General features: G+C 45.3%; 1 protein-coding gene across 1 annotated transcript in view; it reads left to right on the top strand.

Annotated features, from left to right (window-relative positions):
• The window catches only part of CUL4B (cullin 4B), a gene marked incomplete at its 5' end in the record, with an annotated part of 177,300 nt that overhangs the window by 138,197 nt on the left and 12,609 nt on the right, over nt 1–26,494 (top strand). The window contains 4 exons of the mRNA XM_082263638.1: nt 7,802–7,915; nt 8,916–9,021; nt 9,115–9,287; nt 12,878–13,030. Of these exons, the coding sequence (XP_082119764.1) occupies nt 7,802–7,915; nt 8,916–9,021; nt 9,115–9,287; nt 12,878–13,030 (546 nt within the window). The remainder of the gene's footprint in view (nt 1–7,801; nt 7,916–8,915; nt 9,022–9,114; nt 9,288–12,877; nt 13,031–26,494) is intronic.

Genomic DNA, 26,494 nt, shown 5'->3' with positions numbered 1-26,494 from the left:
CATTAAATTTGCATTTAAACTTTAGTTTTAGCTGGCTGTTACCCCAGCATGGGTTGTATCCTATTTACTTAAAGATCAGTTTATTGCTTTTGCTTGTTGCCAAAGTTTTTCTCGCTTCATGCAATCGGTAAGGTCTAAAGTATGTGATTTTATCATTATTATGGCAGGTGACAGGACGGTGTAATTATATATTGCGCTACAGACGTGCAAGCCCCATGTAGTGCTGTGAAAAAGAGAGCTGCCGGAGAGGTAAACCGCAAGAGTTTGCTCTTTGGCAGCTGCCTGTTCTGGCTGCAATAGGGGACAGTTTGGTGCAGGCTTTAGCGCATCACACAGCCTTTTTTTTTTTTTTCACTGAACTGTGTTCAAAGTGTACAATGGTACACTTTTGTGTTGCTGTACAAAAGCATGATGTACTACGCTGCTATATAGCGCAGTTCTGTACACTGCGCTGAGATAAAAGGCAGCATGTCTGCATTTTGCTGTAGCAAGCTGCAGTGCAGTGTGAATGGGGCACATAGAAAACACAATTGTGTGTCCTTGAGGTGACATGCATTTTTATAATGCCGTAAAACACAGATCACTGCACAATGTGTTAATTTTTCTTAAAATGTAGTCAAGTGTACTTTTTCTTTCAGGGCTTGTTCACACCACACCATCTGCAGAGACTTCACACCATCTGCAGAGACCTGCATTTTTTCTGCATTAGGAAAACGCAGATCTCTGTAAGACACATAGAAAACGTTGTTTTCAATGTGGCTTGTCAACACCAAAATGCATGTGTTATGAGGTGCGGAATTATATAGCATGTCTGCAGTTTTTCGCACAGCTCTGCACATAATCTTGGGAAAACGTATAGCTGCCGTGTGTCCTGACTGCAGGGCTGCAATTAATGGGGGGCAGCAGGAAGAATCCGATGGTGGACAGGAGGGAGTGATTTGTGGCGGGGGGTTCAATTACAGGAACGGATCTCCTGTGTGATTCCCCTGCAGCAGCTAAAAACCGGCAGGTAAGAGGGAGGAGAAGTTGGCTTTCAGCTGCTGCAGGGAGAGTCACGCAGGAGGCCTGTGTGCTCTCCTTTCCACTGCCTTTACAGGCCTTCCCAAAAGTCCTTTTCACAATAAAGGGATGCATTCAGAGGCTTCTACTTCCCTTTGCACTCTACCAAAGCCTGTTTGGTTATTCACCCTTTCTCTTTCTCGGACACAGCTCTCTATTATTCAGAACCACAGGGTTATACTTATACCTATGGGCAGTCCTAGGTGGCATATATCCCCCTCTCTGCTTTAGGCCTTTTTTTCGTGCTTAGTCAGGAGGATCTCTGGTCCTGGCAGTTTTTCCCTCTTAAATGGCTTGTTTTTTTTGCCTGTGAGGTCTACAACTTAACTGCCGGACTGGGCGACGGGCTGGATATCTAGATTCATTGGTCCCCTCAGTCTGGCCAGTGAGCGCGCGCAGATCAGAGCTCCGCGCTAGGTTGGCCTGTGAAATGGCTCCACTGGACGGGCTGGCCTGTGAGTGAAATGCCTTTTGAGGTTGCATACGACCGGGTCTCGGGCCTGCATCGCAGCGTTCCTCCTGGCTGACAGACCCCCCATTTTGATGGCAAGGAGGTTCTGTCTAGAGTGGTGGCTGCCTGCTTCCTGGTATGGTGAGTAGCTGTCCCCCTTGATGGGTTTGGGAGGGACACAGGCTCTCCCTGGGACGGGGGGACCTGTATTGTGGCTCAAGTGTTGGTCTGCGGATCAGACTTCTGAAGAAAAAAAAAAAAAAAGCTCTGATGACTGATTTACCCTTTCAAGGCGATCGTCTGTTTGGGGCTACCCTGCATGACATCTTTAAGCGTCTCACAGGGGGGAAGAGTAGCTTTCTTCCACAGTCTGGGAAGGGGAAAGAACCTTGTCGCAGACATGGCCCGTCTTTCTCGGCTCACAAGACGTTTTTTGTCCCTCAGGGTCCACTGACAAGGGTTCAGAACCTTTCAAGTTCTCCTTGGGAGGTTCCAAGCAGCCCTGGTCTGGCAAGCTGAAAGTGGGATTCTCTAGACCCGCAGACAAGGCTACTTCAGCATGAAGGTCGCCCTCACCCATGCCTGGGGTGGGGGTGCCCGTGGACCACCTCGGTAAATGACCAATGCATCCACAAAGTGATGCTGTCTGGTTACAAGATGGTTTCATACTTGCCCTGTGGAAAGGTTCTTCCCTTCCAATGTGTGTCTGTCCCCGCACCAATTGCAAGCTCTCTTTGGGGTGGTGCGAGACCTGTTGCTTCAGGGTGTGATTGTCCCAGTTTCGGTATCGGAACGGTTTCAGGGTTTTTATTCAAACTTGTTCACGGTCCCGGAGGAGGACAAGGTACTTCCAATTATGGACCTCAAGGCCCTGATCTGCTTTGTGCAGGTACAGAAGTTCAGAATGGAGTCCATTTGCACAGTGATGGCATCCCTACATCAGGGGGACTTTCTTGCTTCTATCAACATTAAGGATGCTTACCTGCACATTCCAATATATGCCCGGCATCAGTACTTCCTCCTTTTTGCTGGGAGAGAGGAGCATTATCAGTTTGTGATGTTGGCCTTTGGTGTCACCTCAGCTCCTTGGGTCTTCACGAAAGTGTTGGCCCCGGTTCTGGAGTGGCTACGTTAGCGGGGATTGCGGTACTGGGCTACCTGGACGACCTCCTCTTGCGAGCGGAGTCTTCTGCTGCCCTAATGGAACGACTTGGAGATCTCCATACAGACCCTAAAAAGGGTTTGGTTGGCTTCTAAACTACCTAAAATGTGCTCCGATTCCATCCAGAAAATTGGATTATCTGGTTCCGACTCTGGATTCAGCTCTAGGCAGAGTGTTCCTTCCTCTGGACAAGCTCCAAAAGGTGCATGCTGTGATGCATCTACTGCTGTCCAGCAGCTGGTCCTTCCTCCGAACTTGCGTGCAAGTGCTGGGCCAGGTGGTATCTATCTTGAAGGTGGTTCCATACGATGTCCCTTCAATGGAAGATCTGGTAAAGTGGGACAAGTGTCCGGAGTCTCCATACAATCAGATTCAGCTGAGCCGGGAAACCAGGGGGTCCCTGGTCTCGTGGTTTCACTCTCCGACTCTTCAGCAGGGCAAATCCTTTCTCCCCTTGTATTGGACAGTGGACAACACAGATGCCAGTGTGTCTGGGTGGGGAGGTTTCCTGAGACTGAGCTCCGCTCATGGTTGTTGGACGGTCGAAACGTCCAGACTGCCAATCCATGTCTTGGAACTTGGGGCAATTCAGGCTGTGCCAGGATCACTGGACGGATCGACCCTGGGGCTTCCCGTACGGATCCAGTTGGACAGTGCCACGGCGGTGGCCTATGTCAATCACCAGGGTGGAACAAAGCATGTGTTGGCAGCCGTGGAAGTAGCCGACATCCTCCGGTGGGCAGAACGCTTCATTACGGCCCTCTTTGCCATACACATTCCAGGAGTGCAAAACTGGCAGGCAGACTATCTGTCGGCAGGCGTTGGACCAAGGGGAGTGGTCCCTTCATCCGGACGTGTTTCATCAGATAGGTCTCCAGTGGGGCACCCCCAAGATGGATCTTTTGGCATCCCTGCTCAACAGAAAGGTATCGAGGTTTGTGGCAAAGTCACGGGATCCTCTGGCGGACACCACAGGCACTCTGGTGGCCAGTGGGGCCAGTATCGTCTGATCTATGCCTTTTCTCCTCTCAAGCTTCTGCCATGGCTTTTTCACAGGATTGAGGCCGAAGGGATTCCTGTCATTTTAATGGCCCCGGACTGGCCTTGTCAGTCTAGGTACACTGACCTGGTGCGATTGGCCGCTGATGTCCCTTGGAGACTGCCTCTCAGGGAAGATCTACTGTCCCAAGGTCTGATCTTCCATTCTGCTTTAAAGTCGCTGGCTTTGGCGGCCTGGCTGTTGAAAGCCAGGTGCTGAAGGATAGATGTTTGCCTGGGTCAATGATTTAGACACTGCTGAAGGCTAGGAAGTCTACCTCTGGGAAAGATCTACCATCTTATGTGGAAATCGTACATTTTTTGGTGTGAGTCGATCGGTGTTCACCCTCGTTCTTTTTCAATTGAACAAGGGATTGAGCAGAAATTGGCCTTGAGTACCATTAGGGGCCAGGTGTCGGCCTTGGCTGTCGTCTTCTTTTAGCAACCCCTGGCCACGCACTCCCTGGTGCATACCTTTTTTTTTTATTCAAGTGGTACAACATCTGACTCCACCTGTGCAGTCTCCTCTACCGCCTTGGGATCTGAACTTGGCGTTTTCAGTTCTCCAGTAGCCTCCCTTTGAAAATGTTCAGGAGATTCCCCTGCTTACTCTATCAGAAGGTGGCCTTTTTGGTGGCTATCACCTCTGCTTGCAGGGTTTAGGAGCTGGTGGCATTATCTTGTCGTACCGCCTACCTGGTGGTCCACAAAGATAAGGTGGTTCTTAGTCCATGTCGGTCGTTCCTTTCAAAGGTAGTCTCTTGTTTTTCATTTAAATGAAGACCTTGTGTTGCCTTCCCTGTGTCCCTGGCCCCAACAGCCTAAGGAATTTGCTTTGCATGCTCTGGATGTGATTCGGGCAGTTTGGGTGTGTTTGGCAGCCACCGAGTCTTTTCGGAGATCAGACACTGATCACGGACAGGCCAAGAAAAGGGCTGTCTGCTGCTTCTGGGACCATTTCCAGATTGATCAGACAGATGGGTACTCGGGCCTCTTCTATCAGGGGTCAGGTTCCTCCTTTCCTGGTAACCGCGCACTCTACTCGGGCGCCAAGTGCTTCTTGGGCTTTTTGTCATCAGGCGTGGTCCCTATCTCAGGTGTGGACAAGTGGTAGACTGATTATCTCAGCTGCCACCACCTCTTGGATCAAGGGGAATAGTCCCTTCATCCAGATGCGTCAAATCTGTTAATCCAAAGATGGGTGACTGGATGTGGACGTCCTAGCCTCCAGATTAAACAAGCTAGCTCTTGCCAAAACCAGGGACCATCTAGCCCTGGTTTCGGATGCACTAATAATCCTCTGGTTTCAGCTCAAGCTTATCTATGCCTGCAGTGCAAATTCTGCCCTGCCTGCTAGACCAAATAGAGCCAATGAGAAAAGTGTTGATTCTAGTTGCACTACACTAGGCCAGAAGAAACCTAGTACACAAAAATACTCAGACTTTCAGCAGAAAAACCCTTTGCCCTTTCCTAAAAGGCTAGATCTGCTATCTTAAAGTACTGTGTTTTCCATCCTGCTTCTCACTCTGTGGCTTTAACAGCGTGGCTGTTGAAACTCAGGTCTTAAAGGATAGAGGGATTTTGGAGTGTGTGATTCCTACCTTGCTTAAAAAAAAAAAAAAAAAAAAAAAAAAAAAAACACTTCCACGAAGATGTCTATTGTACCTGGAAATCTTTATTTGCCTGGTGTAAACCCAGACTACTGTTCTCTGTGCCTTTCATTCTGGTCTTCCTACAATCAGGCCTTGACTAGAGCTTGGCGTTAAAGCTGTATTAAAGGGCAGTTATCGGCCTTCTTCATCCTTTTGCCTCTAGCCTCACACTACCTAAAAAAAAAAAAAAAAATCAGAGTGGGGTAAGCTTATGGGGGAGCTTGACAGTGTCTAGTCTAGGGCTGCAACGAACAATTGTTTTCATAATCGATTAATTGTCCTTAAAGTGTGGTGCATAATTTAGTTATGTAAATGTGTTTTTTTTTTTTTTTTAAAGGCACTTTATTCTTAAATATCTATATGCAGTGGTAAAATTAAATATTTTATATTAAATTAGTACTAAAAGCTGAGACTTTTTTTTTCATGGATTTTATCATTTTAAATATATTGCACAATACTGGTAAGTTTACTTTAAATGTATTTGTAATGCCCTATATTACCTCCAGTCTATCAGCCTCCACCTTCTCTGGGTTCAGATGCTGATCTTCCCTGCACAGAATCTTTTAAAGTGAATTTTTTTTTTTAAAAGAACAAACATGTTATACTTACCTTGCTCTGCGCAATGCTTTTACACAAAGCAGCCCTGATTCTCCTCTTCTGGTGTTCCCCACCAACACTTCTGGCTCCTTCTGTCTTCGGAGTGCCCCAATAGCGAGTTAAAAAAAAATTCTGCCTTTAGAACCACTCACTTCCTGCCCAGGACTACATGTCCCATGAGGCATTGCTCACACACTATGCAAAGAAAAGAGCAACACCCCTCAGGCTCAATCAGCTGTGCTCTGCAATCCAGCTGGGTGCTCACCTCCGTGAAAGTATTTGTAGAAAAATAAATGGGTCACACTGCGTCCTGGAATGAAGTTGCTTGAATTTATTGAAGTATCGTCATGCCAAACATCCAAACGATGTATGTTTTTTTTTCTACAATTGCTCACACGCTTACAAGTTCTTAGGCACTTAATGACCTGTATGGACGGTGTACTGAGCTGTATGTGTGCTGCACTGTCTATACTGATATGTATGGATGGTGTGCTGCACTGTGTATACTGATATGTATAAATGGTGTACTGAGCTGTATGTGTGCTGCACTGTGTATACTGATATGTATGGATGGTGTACTGAGCTGTATGTGTGCTGCACTGTGTATACTGACATGTACGGATGGTGTACTGAGCTGTATGTGTGCTGCACTGTGTATACTGATATGTATGGATGGTGTACTGAGCTGTATGTGTGCTGCACTGTGTATACTGATATGTATAAATGGTGTACTGAGCTGTATGTGTGCTGCACTGTGTATACTAATATGTATAAATGGTGTACTGAGCTGTATGTGTGCTGCACTGTGTGTATACTGATATGTATAATTGGTGTACTGAGCTGTATGTGTGCTTTAGGTGTATTTCCTAAAATGTAAACAAATAATGTATTCTGTATGCAACCAATTGGCTGACCAACTAATCGATTATGAAGATAGTTGACAACTATTTTCATAATCGATTAGTTGTCGATTGATTAATTACTTGTTTCAGCCCTAGTCAAGTCACCTGAAGGTATGCTCCTATAACACATGATTTATAAATTGTGCCTGTACTATACTCCCAGATATAGGATTTCAAGGGAAGGCAAAATTCTATTTTTTATTTTTTTTATCTTGGCACTGTACATGTTGCGTTTTATGTATATTTTTTTCCTTCTGTAGTTGACTGCAGATAAAATATGTGAGGTCAAATGTTTGTGAATATGTTGCTATATAAGTTGCTTTGTTGAAGCCCTTGGTTTTCAGTCATCCATCAATAACATTATAGCCAGTGGTGTCGGGCACTTAAATCTAAACCTAAGAACTAAAATGTATTTTTATTGCGGTTTACCAGACTTAAGATTTTGTGGCTTTACAAATTGTATTCCTTTTTTCAGTTGTTTGTTTATTTTTATCTGCCAGTTACATATTTTCTTTTCCTAGGCTGAGGGGCATGCTCACTCACCATACTGAATCCATTGAAGTGCAGTGTTGTCATCCTGGGACAGAAAATATATGGGAATTTATGAATAAAACACCCCCCCCCTCTCACTGGCACTAGATTTCTTTTTCTTGCATTTATTAAACAGACATAGGAATAGGTTTTCAATGATATATTGAATGCACTAAAGGGAGCAAATAAGAGAAGTGTTGGGGTTTACATATACCAGGGGTCTTCAAACTATGGCCCTCCAGTTGTTCAGGAACTACAATTCCCATCATGCCTAGTCATGTCTGTGAATGCCAAAGTTTTACAATGCCTCATGGGATGTGTAGTTCCGCCACAGCTGGAGGGCCGCAGTTTGAGGATCCCTGACATATACTATTCTCTGCTTCATTATTTTTTTTCCCCCTTTCGTTAGATGGTGAAGCTCCAGGAGATTTTTAAGACCTTTTACCTTGGAAAGCACAGTGGCAGAAAGCTACAGTGGCAGTCAACTCTGGGTCAGTGTGTTTTAAAGGCAGAGTTTAATGAGGTAAGTTGAGGCAGTTAGTTACTTAATGATGCACATTATTCAGTTTGTGGAAGACTGAAAATGCTTCTAACTGGCAAGCAGATTTTCTCGATGAAGACACACTTTAAAGAGAACAGTTAGTCTTTGCACTTTAATCTGTCTTCTTGTAATCTTGACCGTTTAAATTGGTGGGCTATTTTTTTGGTACCTGTTATCTAATATTTTTCGCTTGATGCTTCCTTTTGTACATGTATGTTTGCAGTTTAAAATTTAAAATAATATTGCATGAATAATATGCAGACTTTTATTATTATTATTATTATTATATAGTTGTCTTTTAGCCAGCAGGTGGCGCTCTAGTCTCCTTTTCACGTTTACTTTTTAGCTTTTTAGAGTGATCTTTAGGGCTCTTTCACACGGGCGATCCGATCAGATCCGCCTGTCAGTTTTTTAGGCGGATCTGATCGGATCCTCCATGCAGCTCTATGGGGCAGCGGATGACACCTCCGCTGACACCCGCTGCCATCCGCATCCGATCCTGTCCTGTCCGTGAAATCTGGACGGATGGAAACCCTATTTTTCCATCCGTTCAGTGATCGGATCTGATGAGAGCGGACAGGCGGTCCGCTCTCATCCGATCCCCCATAGAGGGCAGCGGGGGCTGAGACACCTCCCTCTCCGCTCTGCAAGCGGAGACGGAGCTGTCATCCGCCGGCTCAGCGGGGATCGCGGATCGATCCCTGCTGAGCAACACGGATCCGCCTACGGAGGCGGACCGTGTGAAAGAGCCCTTAGGTAGCCCACAATGTATGTATCTAATACTTATTTATTATGCAAAGTTTACCTTTAACATATTATAAGGGTTTCTCCATATAGAAGTTTGCACCATTACTTACAAGACATCTGATTTATCAAATTTTGCCTACAACATATTATTCAGTCTTGTCTGCGTGTGATTTTTCCATGCGAACTGCAAAAATTAAGTTTTGCATTATAGATTTTTTTTTTTTTTTTTCCATAGGGTAAAAAAGAACTGCAGGTCTCACTCTTCCAAACCCTTGTATTGCTTATGTTCAATGAGGGAGAAGAATTCAGCTTGGAAGAAATTAGACAAGCAACTGGCATTGGTAACGTATGCGGATGTTGCTATTTCCTGCAGTTTTCATGTTAATCATACTATGTATAAATATATACTAATTTATTGCACATTATTTTCTTAGAGGATAGTGAATTAAGAAGGACGCTCCAGTCATTGGCTTGTGGAAGAGCCAGAGTCCTTGTTAAGAATCCAAAGAGTAAAGATGTAGATGATGGTGACAAGTTTACGTTCAATGATGACTTCAGGCATCAGCTCTTCAGAATAAGGATCAATCAGATTCAGATGAAGGAAACGGTATTTAGTATATTACACGATAAAATGTTTAGTCTCTGGCCTACGGAAGAAGCAATGTTCTACTATGCGACACTGAGTGTCTTCTGAGCACAGTTCTGAAAAGTCAGTACTGCTGATGATTGCTGGTTTACACCTTCTAAAATCAACCCCTACCAGCTGTTAAGACTGATTTTGAGTTCTGCCAGTCCCCTACTGTACTTTGCAGTGCAGGTGCTCTTTGTTGGCTGAGTTATAGCAGATGTTGAGTATGTCTGAGGTCTATGGGGTGGTGTGGGCGCTTGTTGACTGCATAAAGAAGACTTTGAAAAACTGTAAATAGTCGACTCTAAGGCCTAGTTCACACAGGTGTACCTAAAAGCAGAACTTCAACCAGGAGAACTTTGACTTTGTCTTCCTCTCCTCTACCACATTAGGCGTGTAGTTTTTTTTTTTTCCTTTTTTTTATAGGCGGGGTTGGCAGCGGAAGCAGGTACCTAGTTTAGACAGTTCATTAACCCCATCCACCCCCCTCCCCTTCCCCCTCCCCCTTTTCACCTGCCATTCTCTGGGACACTTTACAGGCTCCAGAAGGCTGCAGCTCATTCACAAAACGCAGCACGGCTCTTGCTTGCCCTGTAGGAAGTGAGCCTTGAAGCCTCAAGCACCCGCATGGATATTAAATTTGAAGCTGTCTATTCAGGCAAACATGGGCCTCACACAGGCACATGCTTAAAGTGATTCTAAAGGCAGTGTTTTTTTTTTTTTTATACCTTAATGTATTTTTTTGAGGCAGCGACTAATGAAGAGATGCTGCTCTCTGAGACAATTATGGCTGGGTGGAAAGCTTGCAGAAATAAAGAATTTAAAGTGATTATAAAGGAACGTGTCTATACTTAACGACTCTGTGTAATAAAATTACACCGGTCGGCCCCCAAATCTCCTCTTCTTGGGTCCCCTTGCCAGGGCGCCTCATCCCTCCTTTGTCCAGTGCCCCCATGGGAACAGAAGGAAATGGGGATATTTTTGTGTAAGAACAATACACAAAGGAAAAATATCAATAATACATTTTTCTTAGAACCTTAGAATTGACACTTAATAGCCACATATCATCAGCTACAATCCAATCCTAAGGTAACATATACACTTTTATTGTGGAGGAAGACAGGTGGGTCAACGCATTTCGCTTGAAGAGCTCCTTCAGGATCTATTTCATTGTCTTCATTATAAAATGTAGTAGCTGACAAATAACAATAAACATATTACAAAATGTATATAGATACACTGGAGTGTACATATAAATCAAAATTCAAGACCTATCAAAATCTTATGCAGCAATGAAGAAAGATTGAGGGGAAGAGAGGGGAAAGCACATACGGAGGAGAGGGGGAAAAAAAATACACTACCACACTGTCCCAACCTCCAAAATACACAAGAATCTCTCACTAAGGAAAGACTAAGGCAGGAAAGAAGAAAAAAAATAAAATAAAGCACTCCAAAACTTAACCACAGAATAAATGCAGAAAAGAACACACAAGTAATCCACAAGCAGAAATCATATTAGTTTGTAAAAAAAATTAGGACAGAATTGAATATAGTCCTCCAGTCAGTCCTTATAGCAAACACCTAAAAATATAATGTATAGAAAATAATAAACAATATCACACTAAAAGTACATGTGAATAAGCCCTAATAGTGAAGTCGCAATTTCCCCAGTCACCACCACACAAGTCCCAATGTCTCCATAAGACCTTGTTTACAAATGGGTTGTTCTCTGAAAAGATGTGTTCGGATTAATCTTCAGAGAGTATTTGATAGGCAATGAAGAGTAGTTGGGCTGCCATCTCACTGCCTCCTTTTGACCCCCTGAACCCTACACAAGCGTCCTCTTATGCACTTGATTTAAGAAATGTGATGGGGAGTCAGGAAATTTAGATGCGTATTTTTATGCACTGTGAAAGTCTAAAGGTGTCCTTGGATTTTGGGCCCCTCTATGCATCTAGGATGTGAAAAAAAACTCACACCTGGTATCCCCATGTTTGGGAGAAGTAGCAGAATGTGTTTTGGGATGTAATTATGTCTATACTGCGTATGCGAAATAACTTGTTTTAGTGACAACTTTATGAAAAATACACATTTTTTTATTAAATTTTTCTATTTTCCCAATATTGTGACCAAAAAATAACTTGCCATGCCTCTTACTAAATACCTTGGAATGTCTCCTTTCTAAAAATGGGTCATGGGGGGGTTGTATTTGTACTGTCCTAGCATGATGGGCAATCCGTATATCAGAAATGATTATCAGAAATGATTCATTTTCAAATGTATATCATAGTTTGTAGACTCTAACTTTCATACAGCCTAAAAAATATTCACTAATTTGGTTTTATTTTAAGAAATTTTGCAAAATACATTTGGCCGAACTGTATGATAAAAGATAATTTGCCATGTTTTTAAAAGGTTGTCTTTTTTTTTCCCCAAAAAGAAAGAAACCCAGTGGTGATTAAATAGCACCAAAAAAAACTTTATCTGTCTCAAAACATGGGTACAGTGTTTTTATTCAAAGTGTGAAAGCAGAGAAAACTGAAAAAGTGTCTAAACTGCAAGGGGGTGAAACAGTCAGGTCTTAAAGCGGTTGTAAACCCTTAGAACAAAAAAAAAAAAACTGCAAGACAAAGGCATAATGGGCTAGTATGCATCGCATACTAGCCCATTATGTGTAACTTAGCTTAGAACGAAGCCCCGACACGGACCCCCGGACATCGCTGCGGGCGCTGCCATGATCCCTCGCCGTCTCTTCCGGGTTCGGCGGCTCCAGCGCGGTGATTGGCCGGAAGAGACGGCTCCGGCGTGATGATTGGCCGGAGCCGCGATGATTTTTCCGGCAAGCTCCCGGCAACTTAATTGAAGGTCCCCCCGGACCTTCAGAGCGCATGCGCCGCTCGCGAGAGCGGCTGCATGCACTGTAAATATCTCCTAAACCATGCCGGTTTAGGAGATATTATTTGTACCTACAGGTAAGCCTTATTATAGGCTTACCTGTAGGTAAAAGTGTCAAAAAGTGGGATACTACCGCTTTAAAGTGGTAAAAGAAGAACTTCAGGTTTCCTCTCACTTTAAATACTTAATTTGGGACATCTGGTGGAGATTGGGATATCCCCTGCATGCCTTCACCACAGCCAATCAGAGTGCATCTTGTATTCACTGAAATTGGGGGAAAAAACAAAACCGTTGTGCCAGCGACTCATTCGGTTTCTGGCAGTAGAGGGGAAATTGCTCATAAACCTGCAGGAAGACAAAAGTACTTACTGTATTTAGCAAATATTACAGCGTACAACAGCAACCCCAGCAATCCATACTGTTCTGGCATGGGAAGAATTATTTTTTACCAAGCCTTCCCAAAGGAAGTATTTAAACTGTTTATATAGGGGCATGTGCATGTATTGGCACAGATGGCAAATGTTTGTTTTATTTTAGCCTAACATACAAAATGCTCACATACCTGTGTGGTTCACATTCTATCTTCATTATATTAATTGATGTTAACATGACACACCAATACAGATAGCTGCCTTTGCTAAGACTCCTCTGATTTTTTTGTTTGCACTTTCAAGGTGGAAGAACAAGCCAGCACTACAGAGCGAGTATTTCAAGACAGGCAATACCAAATTGATGCAGCCATCGTTAGAATCATGAAGATGAGGAAAACCCTTGGTCACAATCTCTTGGTGTCAGAGGTGTACAACCAGCTTAAATTTCCAGTAAAGGTTGGTAATTGTAATAGAAGGAACTCTTCTGTATTTGCAGGCCCTGTAGAGTTTGTATTTTTGGTATTGTAAGTTTGGTCTTTGATTGTGTATGTTCCTTTGCTATTGCCTAGAGTGTTTAACAGCAAGTTAATTACTCCAGTTTTGAAAAGGTGCAGGTGGGGAAGAGGTAGGGATCATATTTGACACTGGGAAAATAAATAACAGGGCCCAGTGGGCAGTCTGTGCCAACTGCTAGAAAAACCTCAGAGGGGTGTGCGGTTCTTTTTTTGGGGGGTGGGGGTGAGGCTGGGTTTTTTTTGTTTAAAGTTCACATTATGAAAACATGAAGCGTTTGCGTAGCGTCGCTTCAAAATTGAAGCCTCATGCCAATTTAGGAGGCATTTGAAGCCTTTCAATGCCTCCCATTTAAGTCTATGGTAACGCTTTGCAAAAACTCTGACAGGCGGTTGCAGGGCGTTAAGATTAGTTTATTTTCTTTAATGGAATAGGCATTTGGGGAGCATTTTTAACTAGTCCTTAACGCTTGTAAAACATCAGTTGCAGCATATAGTGCTCCTATATTCTAAGGATATAAATCTCTAATAGAGAAGAACATTTGGCAATAACTTTGTCTTCACTTAAGATAACAAAGTAATTTGTGCACACAATATTTTTTTTTATATTAATTTTATTTATTTTTTAACACCCCTTTTCTAAATCACCTTTGGGGACAGCACCTCAGAGAGCATAGCTCCATCCACCTTTCTTTGTTGTATTTTTTTTTTTTCATTGCCTTTCTGGTCTTGCTGACCTCTCTTTCACTTTTGTTCATCGAGTGACACAGCATTCCATGAATCTTAACTACTGGGTTATATTGCCGCCTCCAGGAGTAGGAGTATGCCGATCAAAAAACATCTGGCTACGCCCATGGGCCATCCTCAGCTTGGTAAATAACAACCCCCCCCCCTCCGCTCTAGGTAATTAGTTTTTTTTTCGGTCTAGTCAGGACCTAGACTCCCGGCTGGGATCTCTGTCCCTAGCAATTGTTTCTCCTTTCTTACATCTTTTTCATTTTTTCTCTCGGGAGATCTACAATTAACTGAAGGGCTGGGCGACAGGCTGGATCATCTAGATCCAGTGGTCCCCCAGCCCAGCCAGTGAGCGCATGCAGACCGCAGCTACGCGCTAGGTTGTCCACGACACAGCCTCATGGATAGAGGCTGGCCCCGAGTTAAACATCTCGCAGGTCGCATACGATCGTCTGAGTCGCAGCGGTCTCTTGGCCGACAGCTCCCCTATTTCGATGGCGAGGAGTTTTGTCTGGAGCGTTACCTGCAACATGGAAGGGTAAGTACAGTCTCCCCTCTCCCCTTTTGGTGTTTTATTTTTTTGGGATGGGTGCGGGCAACCTCCAGGGACGGTCGTACCTGCTTGCAGGTTCCCTCCTCCCATCCTTAAATCCCTCAGTGAGCTGGGCTTCCCCCCGTCTGGACCAGGAGTCTGGTGGGGGTCCCAGGGCAGAGGATGCAGCAGAGACCCCTGGGATCTCCCACGCTATCCCCACTCTGTGTAAGGGTCCTGGGATAATGTGCGTCCTGCCCTGGTAGTCTGGAGGGATCCTAGTGTAGAAGACCCCTAGGTGCATGCCCTACTGTATTCAGTGTGAGTATAGTGCAGGGGGGTCCCAGTGCAGAGGGTGCAGGGAAGATCCCGGCAGCTTGCTTCAGCTCTTGTAGCTGATGGTTGCCATTTTTCCTTATTCTGGCTGGTGACCATGTTTGTGTAGCCCGATGATGTCGCGGGGACCATTTTCTGAGTCTGGCTGGTCTCCAGCCGGCGGCCATGTTTGTGTAGCCTGATGTCACGGGGGGGGGGCATTTCCCCTTTGTCTGGGAGACACTGGAGATGACTGAAGCTTTGTGGGGATGCCGAAGCTCCTCCTCTTCCTTTTCCTCAGTTTCCTCTTCCTGTGCCCGGGACCTATGAACAGGGATGGCGTCCATGATGATGCTGAGTTCGAATTCTTGGTGCTCCTCCGGCGGTAGGGTGAGTCCTTGGGGGTCCCTATTATTATTATCAATATTATTATTATTATTATCTCTCTGTTAATAGGTACCCTGAGCCTTGAAGGGATCCTTTAGTGGTGCCAAAAGATCATTTTTGTACTGCAAGGTCTTCCTTTCTATTATGGAGCCTTAGGGTCACATCTCCCCCACTGATCCCCTCATGGAAGTGGCAGGTCCCTCGGAACCCCAGCTTCCCATGGCTGCACTGATGGCGGGCCTGCAGTCCTTAGTGTCCCAGGTTGAAGTGGCATGTGGGCAAAGACCCAGGAGGAAGCATCCCCCACCTTCCCCTGCTCAGTCTGTCTCATCCGATTCTGAGCCTGATGCCGCCGTGGACACAACCCGTCTAGGGGGGCTTAATATCACACCCCCAAATCCATCCGATAGTGAGAATGATTCCACCATGGTCGCAGCAGCAAATCAAAAATCGCTGGTAGACACACTTATCACTGCAGTACATGAGACTTTTAAAATGGAGAATGCGGCTTATGTCGCCACCGACCTGGCTGTGTCATTTGGTACGCATAAGTCACCTCGCTCTGCAAAGGTGTTTCCTTATGTGCCTTATTTTTACAGGTTTCCTGTAAGGAATGAAAACCACTAATATTACCATTTGGGGTCCCCAAACGTTGTGCTGTACGTTACCCTTTTGAGGAGTCACTTTTTTAAAATGTGGACTATTCTACCAGTGATGGACTCTCCTGTTTCCAGGTTGAATAAAGCATTCATGATCCCAGTAGAGGAATCCCCGTCCTTTAACCACTTAAGCCCCAGAAGATTTTACCCCCTTCCTGACCAGGGCCTATTTTGCGATTCGGCACTGCGTGACTTTAACGGACAATTGCACGGTCGTGCGACGCTGTACCTAAACAAATTTGACATCCTTTTTTCCCCACAAACAGAGCTTTCTTTTGGTGGTATTTGATCACGATTTGTGCGGTTTTTTTTTTTTTTTTTTGATCATGCGCTATAAACAAAAAAATAGCGTCCATTTTGCAAAAATAACATTATTTTTCACATTTTTTATATGAAATTCCCCCCCAAAAAATGTAAAAATCAAAATTTTTTAACATTTTAGGAAAATTTGTTTTATGCTACATATGTTTGGTAAAAAAAATCGTAAAAAGCGTATTTTGATTGGTTTTCGCAAAAGTTATTGCGTTTACTAAGGGAATGATTTTTGTCATTTTTTTTTTTTTTTTTAACGAGTAATGGCGGCGATCTGTGTCTTTTTTTTTTTTTTTTTTATTTTGTTTTTTCATTTCATTGCGGTGGTCAGATCGGACCCTTGACTGAAATTTTTGACACTTTTGGGGTTACCAGTGACATTACTGCAGTAATCAGTGCTATACATATGCACGGTTACTGTAAAAATGACACTGGCAGTGAAGGGGTTAACTTTTTTTTGAGAGGGAGGTGTTAAGTGTGTCCCTAGGGGCGTGATTCGAACTGATTGGATGTGGCTTGATGTGTAAGAGCATTGATCCAACGGTCCTACATAGTAGAACCGTATGATCTCTATTCTTACACAGGGAAGAATGACAGGCAGCTTTGTTTACATTAGCTGCCTGCCTTTCTCCCGGTGTAACGGACGATCGCGAGTGCCCGGCGGACATCGGGTCCACCAGGCACACGCCCTACGTCGCTTTGCCTGTGAGGGGCTGACCGCCGCAGTAAATAGTCGTGTGGCAGTCGGCAAGTGGTTAAGGACCCGGCTGACAGGAAAGCGGAGGCTGTGGCACGCAGCATGTTAACCATGGCTGGTTCGGCATTGTGGCCAATCTTTGCCTCAGCCTCTGTGTCTCAGACCCTTACTGAATGGGCTTTTGTGCCAGGGCCTGGGGGGATGAGCAGGTCCCTGCTGCTTATGTTGAATTAGCAGGCCAATTGGTCCATGGGCTGCAGTTTATTTGTGATGACGCTTTGGATACAGCTCCTGTGCTGTCCAAACTTTATTTTTCTGCAGTGGTGATTAGGTACGTGCTGTGGCTTAAGAATTGGTCCGCAGACCAAGCCTCTAAGAAAGCCCTGATTGATCTGTTCTTTCAAAGCGTTCGCCCGTTCAGGGCTACCCTGGATGACATAATTTAAGGGTATCATGGGGGGAAGAGTACCTTCCTGCCACAGTCAAGGAAAGGGAAGGAGCCTCGTCGCAGACGGGGCCCCTCCTCAGCCCATAGAAAATATTTTTGTGCTTCTTGGATGGAGGATAAGGGGAATGGAGCTTTTAAATCTTCCCCAGGAGGTTACAAGCAACCTTGGTTTGGTAAGCCTAGAGCTAGCTTCTCCTGACCAGAAGACAAGACCCCTTCATCATGAAGGTCAGCTCTCGCCTATTATTGGGGTGGTTTCCGGCCCCGTGGACCTCCCTTTTTTTTTTTTTTTTTTTTTTTTTTTTGTGAGCGTTGAGGTCAGCAAAATTTCTTTTGGGGGTACCCAGAAAGGGGAAAAAGGTTTGTCCTTTTCAGGTTTTTTAGGACCTGAGTATCCTTGTGCGGATTTTATTCCTCCAAAGGGTCAGGTAATGTCTGAGCTACCTAAGGGTCCCCCCTATCCCTTCTCCAGGGAATTGATTTACCTCGGTCTGATTTTAGTTCTGATCAGGGTGGTCCTTCCTCTGGACAAATTACAGGAACCACAGGCCGTGATTCACCGGCTGCTGTCACACAGTGTTCTCTCCTTATTTGTATACAGGTTCTGAGTGTGGTGGCATCCACCTTCAAGACAGTTCTGTTTGCACTTTCCTACAATGCAGCTCCTTTAGCAGTTTCGGCCCCACAGGCGTCCCAAGGGCCACAGTAAGACCAGTATCATCCTCTGCACAGTCTTCTTCCGCAGTTCCTGCAAGGAATCAAGAGCGAGGATCTTCCAGTCATTCTGGTGGCCGTAAACGTTCCCTCGGTGGCTTCTTCTCAAAGAAGACCAGTTGTCCCAAGGGCTAATCTACCATCCTGCTTTACAGTCACTGGTTTATATGGCTTAGCTATTGAAAACCAGGTACTGAGGGATAGAGGTCGTCTGGATCAGTGATCCCTACTATGGTGAAGGCAAGGGAGTCGTCTTCCAGCAGGTTATACCATAGTACGTTATACCATAGTTCCTTGCTGGGATCTCTGGTCCTGGCAATTTTTTTTTCCTTTTTAATTGAATTTTTTCCTATCTTTGTTGTTTTGTTCCTGTGAGAACTACTACCAACTGCCGGATTGGGCGACAGACTGGATAATCTAGATCCAGAGGGTCCCCCCAGTCTGGCCTGCAAGCGCACACAGGCTTCAGCTCCGCGCTAGGTCAGCCGCGAGATAGGCCCACTGGACAGGGAATTGCTGCTGACCGGATTTTTCCTGGTGCGCAGCAGGGGGTTGAGCAGAGTTCCCTGCTACCCCGGGGGTTTGGTGACTAGGGCAGGGATGTCCTTTGGGCTCCCTGCTGCAGTTGTTGGGCTGGGGGACTTGGGAGCCGCCTCACGCTGCCCGATCCGGACCAAAATTCAGGCCGCATCCTACAGGCCGGGAGCTATGTAGGGTAGCCCCAGTGAGGCTGGCTGAAGTCACTGCCCTTCCCTCTGCTGTCTCTGGGTAGTCAGCTCCGATGGGGCTCGCGGCTGGGCGTCCACAAAAATTTAGACCGCGGCTTCTGACCTACTAGGCCATGCAGCCGAGTCGGCGCCTCCGTTGTGGGGGCGACCCCACTGAGCCGGGCCGGGATCAGTGCATTTACGGCTGGGCCTCCACACAAATTGAGGCTGCTGCCTACTAGGCCATGCGGCCATCGTGGTGCCTCCTTTGGAAGGTATGGCGCTGTGGGGGCGGTTTATTTATTTATTTTTTAAAGCCGCCATTATTATGGAGGGCACTTGCCCCTTTTTTAGCGCTGTGGGACCATCGGGGTACCCTGCCTGCGCGTCCGCGTCATGGCGGGTGGCCCCTTTTTAAGGTGGCGATTTCCTATTGTGCGGACCTCTGAGGGGCTCAGAGGGCGACCTTGTTTTTTTGCGGGGTCCAGTAGGTGGTCCATTTGTGGCCCATTGGTCGGCGGCCCCCTTGGGGGATCGCAGTCGGCAGCCTTGCCCTGATTGTTATGTTTTTCCGTGTGATCTTAGTATATAGCGTCCCCTGCCTCATCTGTACATCAGATCCTGAATCTGTTGCGGAGGCGAGTCACCCTACCGGGTCTGCCTCCACGCACCCTGAGTGCTCAGAAATTGAGGATGTTTCCTCTGCTCCTCTAGCCGTGCATGAAAAGGCGCTGGTGGATGCACTGATTGCGTCAATGCATGATATTTTTAACATGGCTGAGAGGCTGTGTCTGAGGCGCCAGTCCCTTTTGGCACCACAGGCCCCCCACAGTGGTGGGAGTATTCCCCTTTCCTTTTGACTGCATTGTCACAAAACAGTGGGGTTGTCCAAAACGCACTCTTGTGGTCCCTAAGCGTTTTGCTATGCAGTATCCTTATAAGGATTCTCTGCTTAAAAAGTGGACGTTCCCACCTACAGTGGACTCTCCGGTTTCTAGGTTAAATAAAGCTACCATAATTCCGGTTGAGGAGTCCTTGGCCTTTAAAGATCCGGTTGATAAGAGAGCGGGGGCTCTGGCCCGCCATATGTTCACTGTGGCTGGTTCGGCAACTTAGGCCGGTACCTACTAATTGCCCTTGTGTCGCAAACTGTGACCGAGTGGGCTAAATTTTTACACCGGGACCAGTGGTTGGTGGTTCATTTTGTCAAGGGGCTACAGTTTGTCTGTGATGCCTCTTTGGATGCGGTTCCTTTTAAATTCTAGGCTCTCCGTATCACCAGTGGTCCTTCGGCTTGTTAACTGGCTGAAATGCTGGTTTGCGGACCAGACTTCTAAGAAGACCTTATCTGATCTCCCCTTTTGTATTAGATCGCCTGTTTTGGAGGGGTGGAAGAGTACTCTCCTTCGCAGGCTACCAAGGGTAAGAAGCCTGGTCGTAGACGTTGGAGCCATTCTTCTTGGCTCATAAGAGGCCTTTTCATGCCTCATGGTCTCAAGACAAGGGATCTAAGCCCTTCAGGGCCTCCATCTGAGGTTCCAAGAGGACCTGGTCTGGCAAGCCACAAGGAGGCTCTTCCAGACCTGTGTACATGGCTTCTTCCTGCATGAAGGTGCGCCCTCACCTGTATCTGGGGTGGGGGGCATGTCTTTGGTGGTTTCCGGATCCGTGCACCTCCCTGGTACAGGACAAGAGAGTCCACTAAGTTAGTGGTCCTCGGGGCCCACTAACAGGCCAGGTTTGCAAGATAACTAAATTACATCACATGTGATCTCATTTGCTGCTCAGTGATTGCAGTATTCTAGTCTCCCCAAGGTAATACTTAAAATCTGGCACTGCACTAAGTCATTTGGTCCGGCTACAAGTTCGAGTTTCAGTCTTCTCCTCTGGGTAGGTTGTTCCCTTCCAACCTGCACTTGTCCCCAGATCGCATACGGGATCTCTTTGGGGCAGTGCAAGACTTGTTACTTCAAAGGTTGATTGTCCTGGTTTCGACTTGGTTTTCAGGGGTTTTACTCAAACCTCTTCGAAGGAAGGTAAGGTGCGTCCAATTCTGGAACTCAAGCCTCTGAACTGCTTTGTGCGGGTACAGAAGTTCCGAATGGTGTCCAATCGCACGGTAGTGGCATCAGGGGGATTTTTTTCGCTTCTATCGACATCAAGAACGCCTACCTTCACATTCCAATATGCGCTGCTACCTCCACTTTGCCGTGGGCGAGGAGCACTATTCGTTTGAGGCGTTACATTTTTGGTCTCGCCTCCACTCCTCGGGTCTTCAGAAAAGTGTTTGTCCTAGTGCAAGCAATGTTGCATTGGCGAGGGGTCGTAGTACTGAGGTACCTGGATGATCTTCTGCGAGTGGAGTCTCCGACTGCTCTGATGGACAACTTTAAGATTACTCTGCGAACTCTGAGGGAGTTCAGTTGGGATTCTGAATGTTCAGAAGTCTGCTCTGGTTACGTCCACAAAACTGGACTATCTGGTTCGGACTCTGGACTCGGCTTAAGCTAGAGTGTTTCTTCCGCAGGACAAACTCATTCAGCTTCTGTTGACCAGCAGACGGTCATCCCTCCGGGTTTGCATGCAGGTGCTGGGCCTGATGGTGTCTACCTTCGAGGAGGTTCCATTTGCACAGTTCCACGTGAGATCTCTGCAAAAAAAGATTCTGGTGAAATGGGAGAAGAATCCAGTCTCTAGAGGTGACTTTGTTTTCCAGGACTTCGACGGAGAAAATTCTTTCTCCCCCTGTACTGGACAATTGTCACCATGGATACCAGTCTGGGTGGGGAGACGTTCTCGGCAAAGTTTGTACTCAGGGGATCTGGACTCTGCAAGAGTCCATACTGCCGATGAATGAACTGGAACTTCGAGCGATCAGACTTTGTCTGGATCATTGGACAATTCACCTTCAGGGGTTTCCGGTACGAATTCAATCGGACAATGCTACAGTGCATTGCGAAAGTATTTGGCCCCCTTGAACTTTTCGACCTTTTGCCACATTCCAGGCTTCAAACATAAAGATATAAAACTGTCATTTTTTTTGTGAAGAATCAACAACAAGTGGGACACAATTATGAAGTGGAACGAAATTTATTGGATATTTCAAACTTTAACAAATAAAAAACTGAAAAATTGGGCGTGCAAAATTATTCAGCCCCTTTACTTTCAGTGCAGCAAACTCTCTCCAGAAGTTCAGTGAGGATCTCTGAATGATCCAATGTTGACCTAAATGACTAATGATGATAAATAGAATCCACCTGTGTGTAATCAAGTCTCCGTATAAATGCACCTGCACTGTGATAGTCTCAGAGGTCCGTTTAAAGCGCAGAGAGCATCATGAAGAACAAGGAACACACCAGGCAGGTCCGAGATACTGTTTTGGAGGTTTAAAGCCGGATTTGGATACAAAAAGATTTCCCAAGCTTTAAACATCCCAAGGAGCACTGTGCAAGTGATAATATTGAAATGGAAGGATTATCAGACCAGTGCAAATCTATGAAGACCTGGCCGTCCCTCTAAACTTTCAGCTCATACAAGGAGAAGACTGATTAGAGATGCAGCCAAGAGGCCCATGATCACTCTGGATGAACTGCAGAGATCTACAGCTGAGGTGGGAGACTCTGTCCATAGGACAACAATCAGTCGTATACTGCACAAATCTGGCCTTTATGGAAGAGTGGCAAGAAGAAAGCCATTTCTTAAAGATATCCATAAAAAGTGTCGTTTAAAGTTTGCCACAAGCCACCAGGGAGACACACCAAACATGTGGAAGAAGGTGCTCTGGTCAGATGAAACCAAAATCGAACTTTTTGGCAACAATGCAAAATGTTATGTTTGGCGTAAAAGCAACACAGCTCATCACCCTGAACACACCATCCCCACTGTCAAACATGGTGGTGGCAGCATCACGGTTTGGGCCTGCTTTTCTTCAGCAGGGACAGGGAAGATGGTTAAAATTGATGGGAAGATGGATGGAGCCAAATACAGGACCATTCTGGAAGAAAACCTGATGGAGTCTGCAAAAGACCTGAAACTGGGACGGAGATTTGTCTTCCAACAAGACAATGATCCAAAACATAAAGCAAAATCTACAATGGAATGGTTCACAAATAAACATATCCAGGTGTTAGAATGGCCAAGTCAAAGTCCAGACCTGAATCCAATCGAGAATCTGTGGAAAGAACTGAAAACTGCTGTTCACAAACGCTCTCCATCCAACCTCACTGAGCTTGAGCTGTTTTGCAAGGAGGAATGGGCAAAAATTTCAGTCTCTCGATGTGCAAAACTAATAGAGACATACCCCAAGCGACTTACAGCTGTAATCGCAGCAAAAGGTGGCGCTACAAAGTATTAACTTAAGGGGGCTGAATAATTTTGCACGCCCACTTTTTCAGTTTTTTTTATTTGTTAAAGTTTGAAATATCCAATAAATGTCCTTCCACTTCATGAGTGTGTCCCACTTGTTGTTGATTCTTCACAAAAAATTACAGTTTTATATCTTTGTTTGAAGCCTGAAATGTGGCAAAAGGTCGAAAAGTTCAAGGGGGCCGAATACTTTCGCAATGCACTGTATGGCCATGGCCTATGTCAATCACCAAGGGGGCACAATAAGTGTCCTGGTGGCTCGGGAAGTAGCCGGCTGTCTAATAGATATCAAGGAAATGGCCGCACTTCGAATTCTATCAAAATTCTTGTTTAATGAACGAACGAACATCCCAGTGTAGCAAACAATAAAAGATAGACGCGTTTCACACACTAACAGGTGCACTTATTCAGTAATTAGTAATGAATAAGCACACCTGTTAGTGTGTGAAATGCGTCTACCTTTTTATTGTTTGCTACATTGGGATGTTCGTTCATTAAACAAGAATTTTGATGAAATTCGGAGTGCGGCCATTTCCTTTATATCTATTACATTCGGAGCCGAGGCGGGCACCTGTGACATCATCAGGCTTCTTGTGTCACCTGGAGCAGTGAGTTTTCCTTGTCTCTATAGCCGGCATTCTAAGGTTGGCAGAACAATCGTTCCAGCCCTCTCTGCTGTACACTTTCAATGGAAGGTGCAGAGGATTGTGGCACAGTCTCGGGATCCTCTGGCCAATGCCACAGACTCATTAGCGGCTCCTTGGAGTCAGTATTGTCTGCTTTACGCCTTCCTCCCTCTCAAACTGCTGCCAAGACTCCTGTGTAGGATCAAGGCTGAAGGGATTCTAGTCATTCTAGTGGCTCCAGATTGGCCTCGCCGGTGCTCCTTTGGAGACTAATGGGCCATACACACTATAAGATTTTCTGAAGACTTTTTCCTTTAGACTTACCAAAACCATATAATTTGAGGTCAAACCTAAACACTTTCAATTTGTATGCAATCTGGCAGGCCCTTGTACTACATAGAAAAGGTAAATCTGAAGGAAAAAGTCTTCAGAAAATCTTATAGTGTGTATGGCCCTTCACTCTCAGGGAAGATCTTCTGTCCCAAGGGCCAATCTTCCATCCTGCTTTACAGTCGTTGGCTTTAACAGCTTGGCTGTTGAAAGCCAGGTGCTGAATAGAGGTTTGTCTGAATTAGTGATTCCTACGCTGTTAAAGGCTAGAAACTCTGCCTCTAAGAAGATCTACCACCGTACTTGGAAGACGTACATTGTGTGGTATGAGTCTCTTGCGGTGTTGTCTTGTCGTTCACTTTATATGGTGGTTCTTTGTCCCTGTCTGTCGTTCCTTTCAAAGGTTGTCTCTGATTTCCATTTAAAAGAAGATATTGTGTTGCCTTCCCTATGTCCCAGGCCTAAACATCCTAAGGAAATTGCCTTGCATTCCCTGGATGTGGTTCGGGCAATCAGGGTGTACCTAGCAGCTACTTCGTCTTTTCGGAAGTCAGACTCACTATATGTACTCAAAGATAGACCTCGAAAAGGGTTGGCTGCTTTGGCTGCCACCATTTCCAGATGGATCAGACAGATGCTGATTCAGGCCCATTCACTTAAGGGTAAGGTTCCTCCTTTCCCTGTTAACACGCACTCTATTTGGGAGATTAGTGCCTCCTGGGCCTTCTGTCATCAGGAGTCAGTGCTGCTGGTGTGCAAGGCGGGGCCACCTGGTCTTCGGTGCACACTTTCACATAGTTTTATAAAATAGATGTGTTGGCATCTGTGGATGCTTCTTTTGGCCGCAAGGTTTTCCTGTTTAGAGGACCTGATCCTCTTTGAAGGGTGTTTTTTTTTTTTTTTTTAGGTGGGCTCCTGTTGCCTGGTTGGCTAATGTTTAGCCTTGGGAATTTTTTTTTCTGTTCCCACCCCTCATGTTTAACACTGCTTTGGGAAATTTCAATGGTTATGAAGATCAGGAGCTGCGTCCGTCCATGAACGAAGGAGAAAATTGAATTTTTGACCTACCGTAAAATCTATTTCTCTGATGTTTATTGACGAACACAGCACCCACCCCTCTCTGGTGTTGTAATTCTTCTGACACTGCTTGTAACTAAACTAAGTACCTATAGCAGAGAGAGGGAATATACACCCTGGGATTGCCCATAGGCGTAGTCAGATTTTCTGCCTAGTGTCCTACTCCTGTATTGGGGCAGTATAACCCAATGGTAATGAAGATCAAGAGCTGTGTCCGTCAATGAACATCAGAGAAATGGATTTTTCCTGAAAGCAGAGACCCTGGAGAATAAAATGGTGGTAGCTGCAATGTTTCATGTTGCATGATATTTGCAGTTTTATAGTTTTATATACAAGATGCATATTTTCAGCAAACAATACATTGAAATGAATTTTAGCACAAACACACAGTATTACACATAATTTTTTTTGTAAAATATAAAATATTGGGTTGCCTCAAGTCTTAAAATTGCGTACATGCGTGAAAAAAAAAAGATGGTACCCAAAATTCTCCCTAGGTGACACTTTAAAAACCTTTACAGGTTATCCACTTAGAATGAACTATGAATAATTGCCATTATTGCTCTCATTCCAACATTTGCAAGGATACCTCGCATGTACGGAGTGTTTGAATTTCATATACGTGTGCTCACGCTACGCTGCACTTTTTTTTTTTTTTTTTTTTTACACTCTTCTAGACCAGTGGTTCTCAACTCCTGTCCTCAGGACCCACTAACAGGCCAGGTTTGCAAGATAACTGAAATGTATTACAGGTGATATCATTTGCTGCTCAGTTGTTGCAGTATTCTAGTCTGCATCTCCCCAAGGTAATACTTAAAATCTGGCCTGTTAGTGGGTCCTGAGGACAGGAGTCCACTGCTTTCGACCTTCGCTGACTCCTAAAGCTGGTATTGAGCTCACATCTGCAACAGCAGCCATGACAGTTCATCAATTGTCTAACATGCCATTTATAAATGTACTTTGGTAGACAAGTGGTTAAAAAATTTTTTTTGACAAAGTATACTTTTTATTCTAGAGTGTAAAAAAAAATGCCACTTACGTTGTTTTTTGCAAATTCGTTTCTCTATCGCTCATTGACAGACGTAGTCTTCTTGATTCTCAAGAGCTGGGTTATGTTGTCTCCGCAGGAGTAGGACTAGGCAGAATGACAAAAACGTTCTGGCTCCACCCTAGGGGCAGTCCCTGAGGGTATATCCTCCCTCTCTCTGCTACAGGGAATCAGTTTTTTTCTGTCTAGTCAGGAGTAAGGACCGAAGTTCCTTGCTGGGATCTTTTGGTCCTGGCAAGACTTTTTTTCTTTAAGAAAAAGACATTTTTTAGGTAGTTTTCTCCAGTGTTTTTTTCCTGTGAGATCTTCAAGCAAAAATGCCGGACTGGGCGACACTTGTGGTCACCCCAGCCGGCCTACGAGCGCGCGCAGACCATGGCATTGCGCTTGGTCGGCCGCGACATATTCAAGTAAGTATGCGGGGCCGGGCGACGGGCTGGATGTTGAGATCCAGTG

The sequence above is a fragment of the Pelophylax lessonae genome (assembly GCF_965119305.1).
Source record: "Pelophylax lessonae genome assembly, chromosome: 7".
In the NCBI taxonomy this organism is placed as follows: domain Eukaryota; kingdom Metazoa; phylum Chordata; class Amphibia; order Anura; family Ranidae; genus Pelophylax; species Pelophylax lessonae.
The sequence above is the reverse complement of the archived record's forward strand: the minus strand, read 5'-3'. Positions and strand labels throughout refer to the sequence as shown.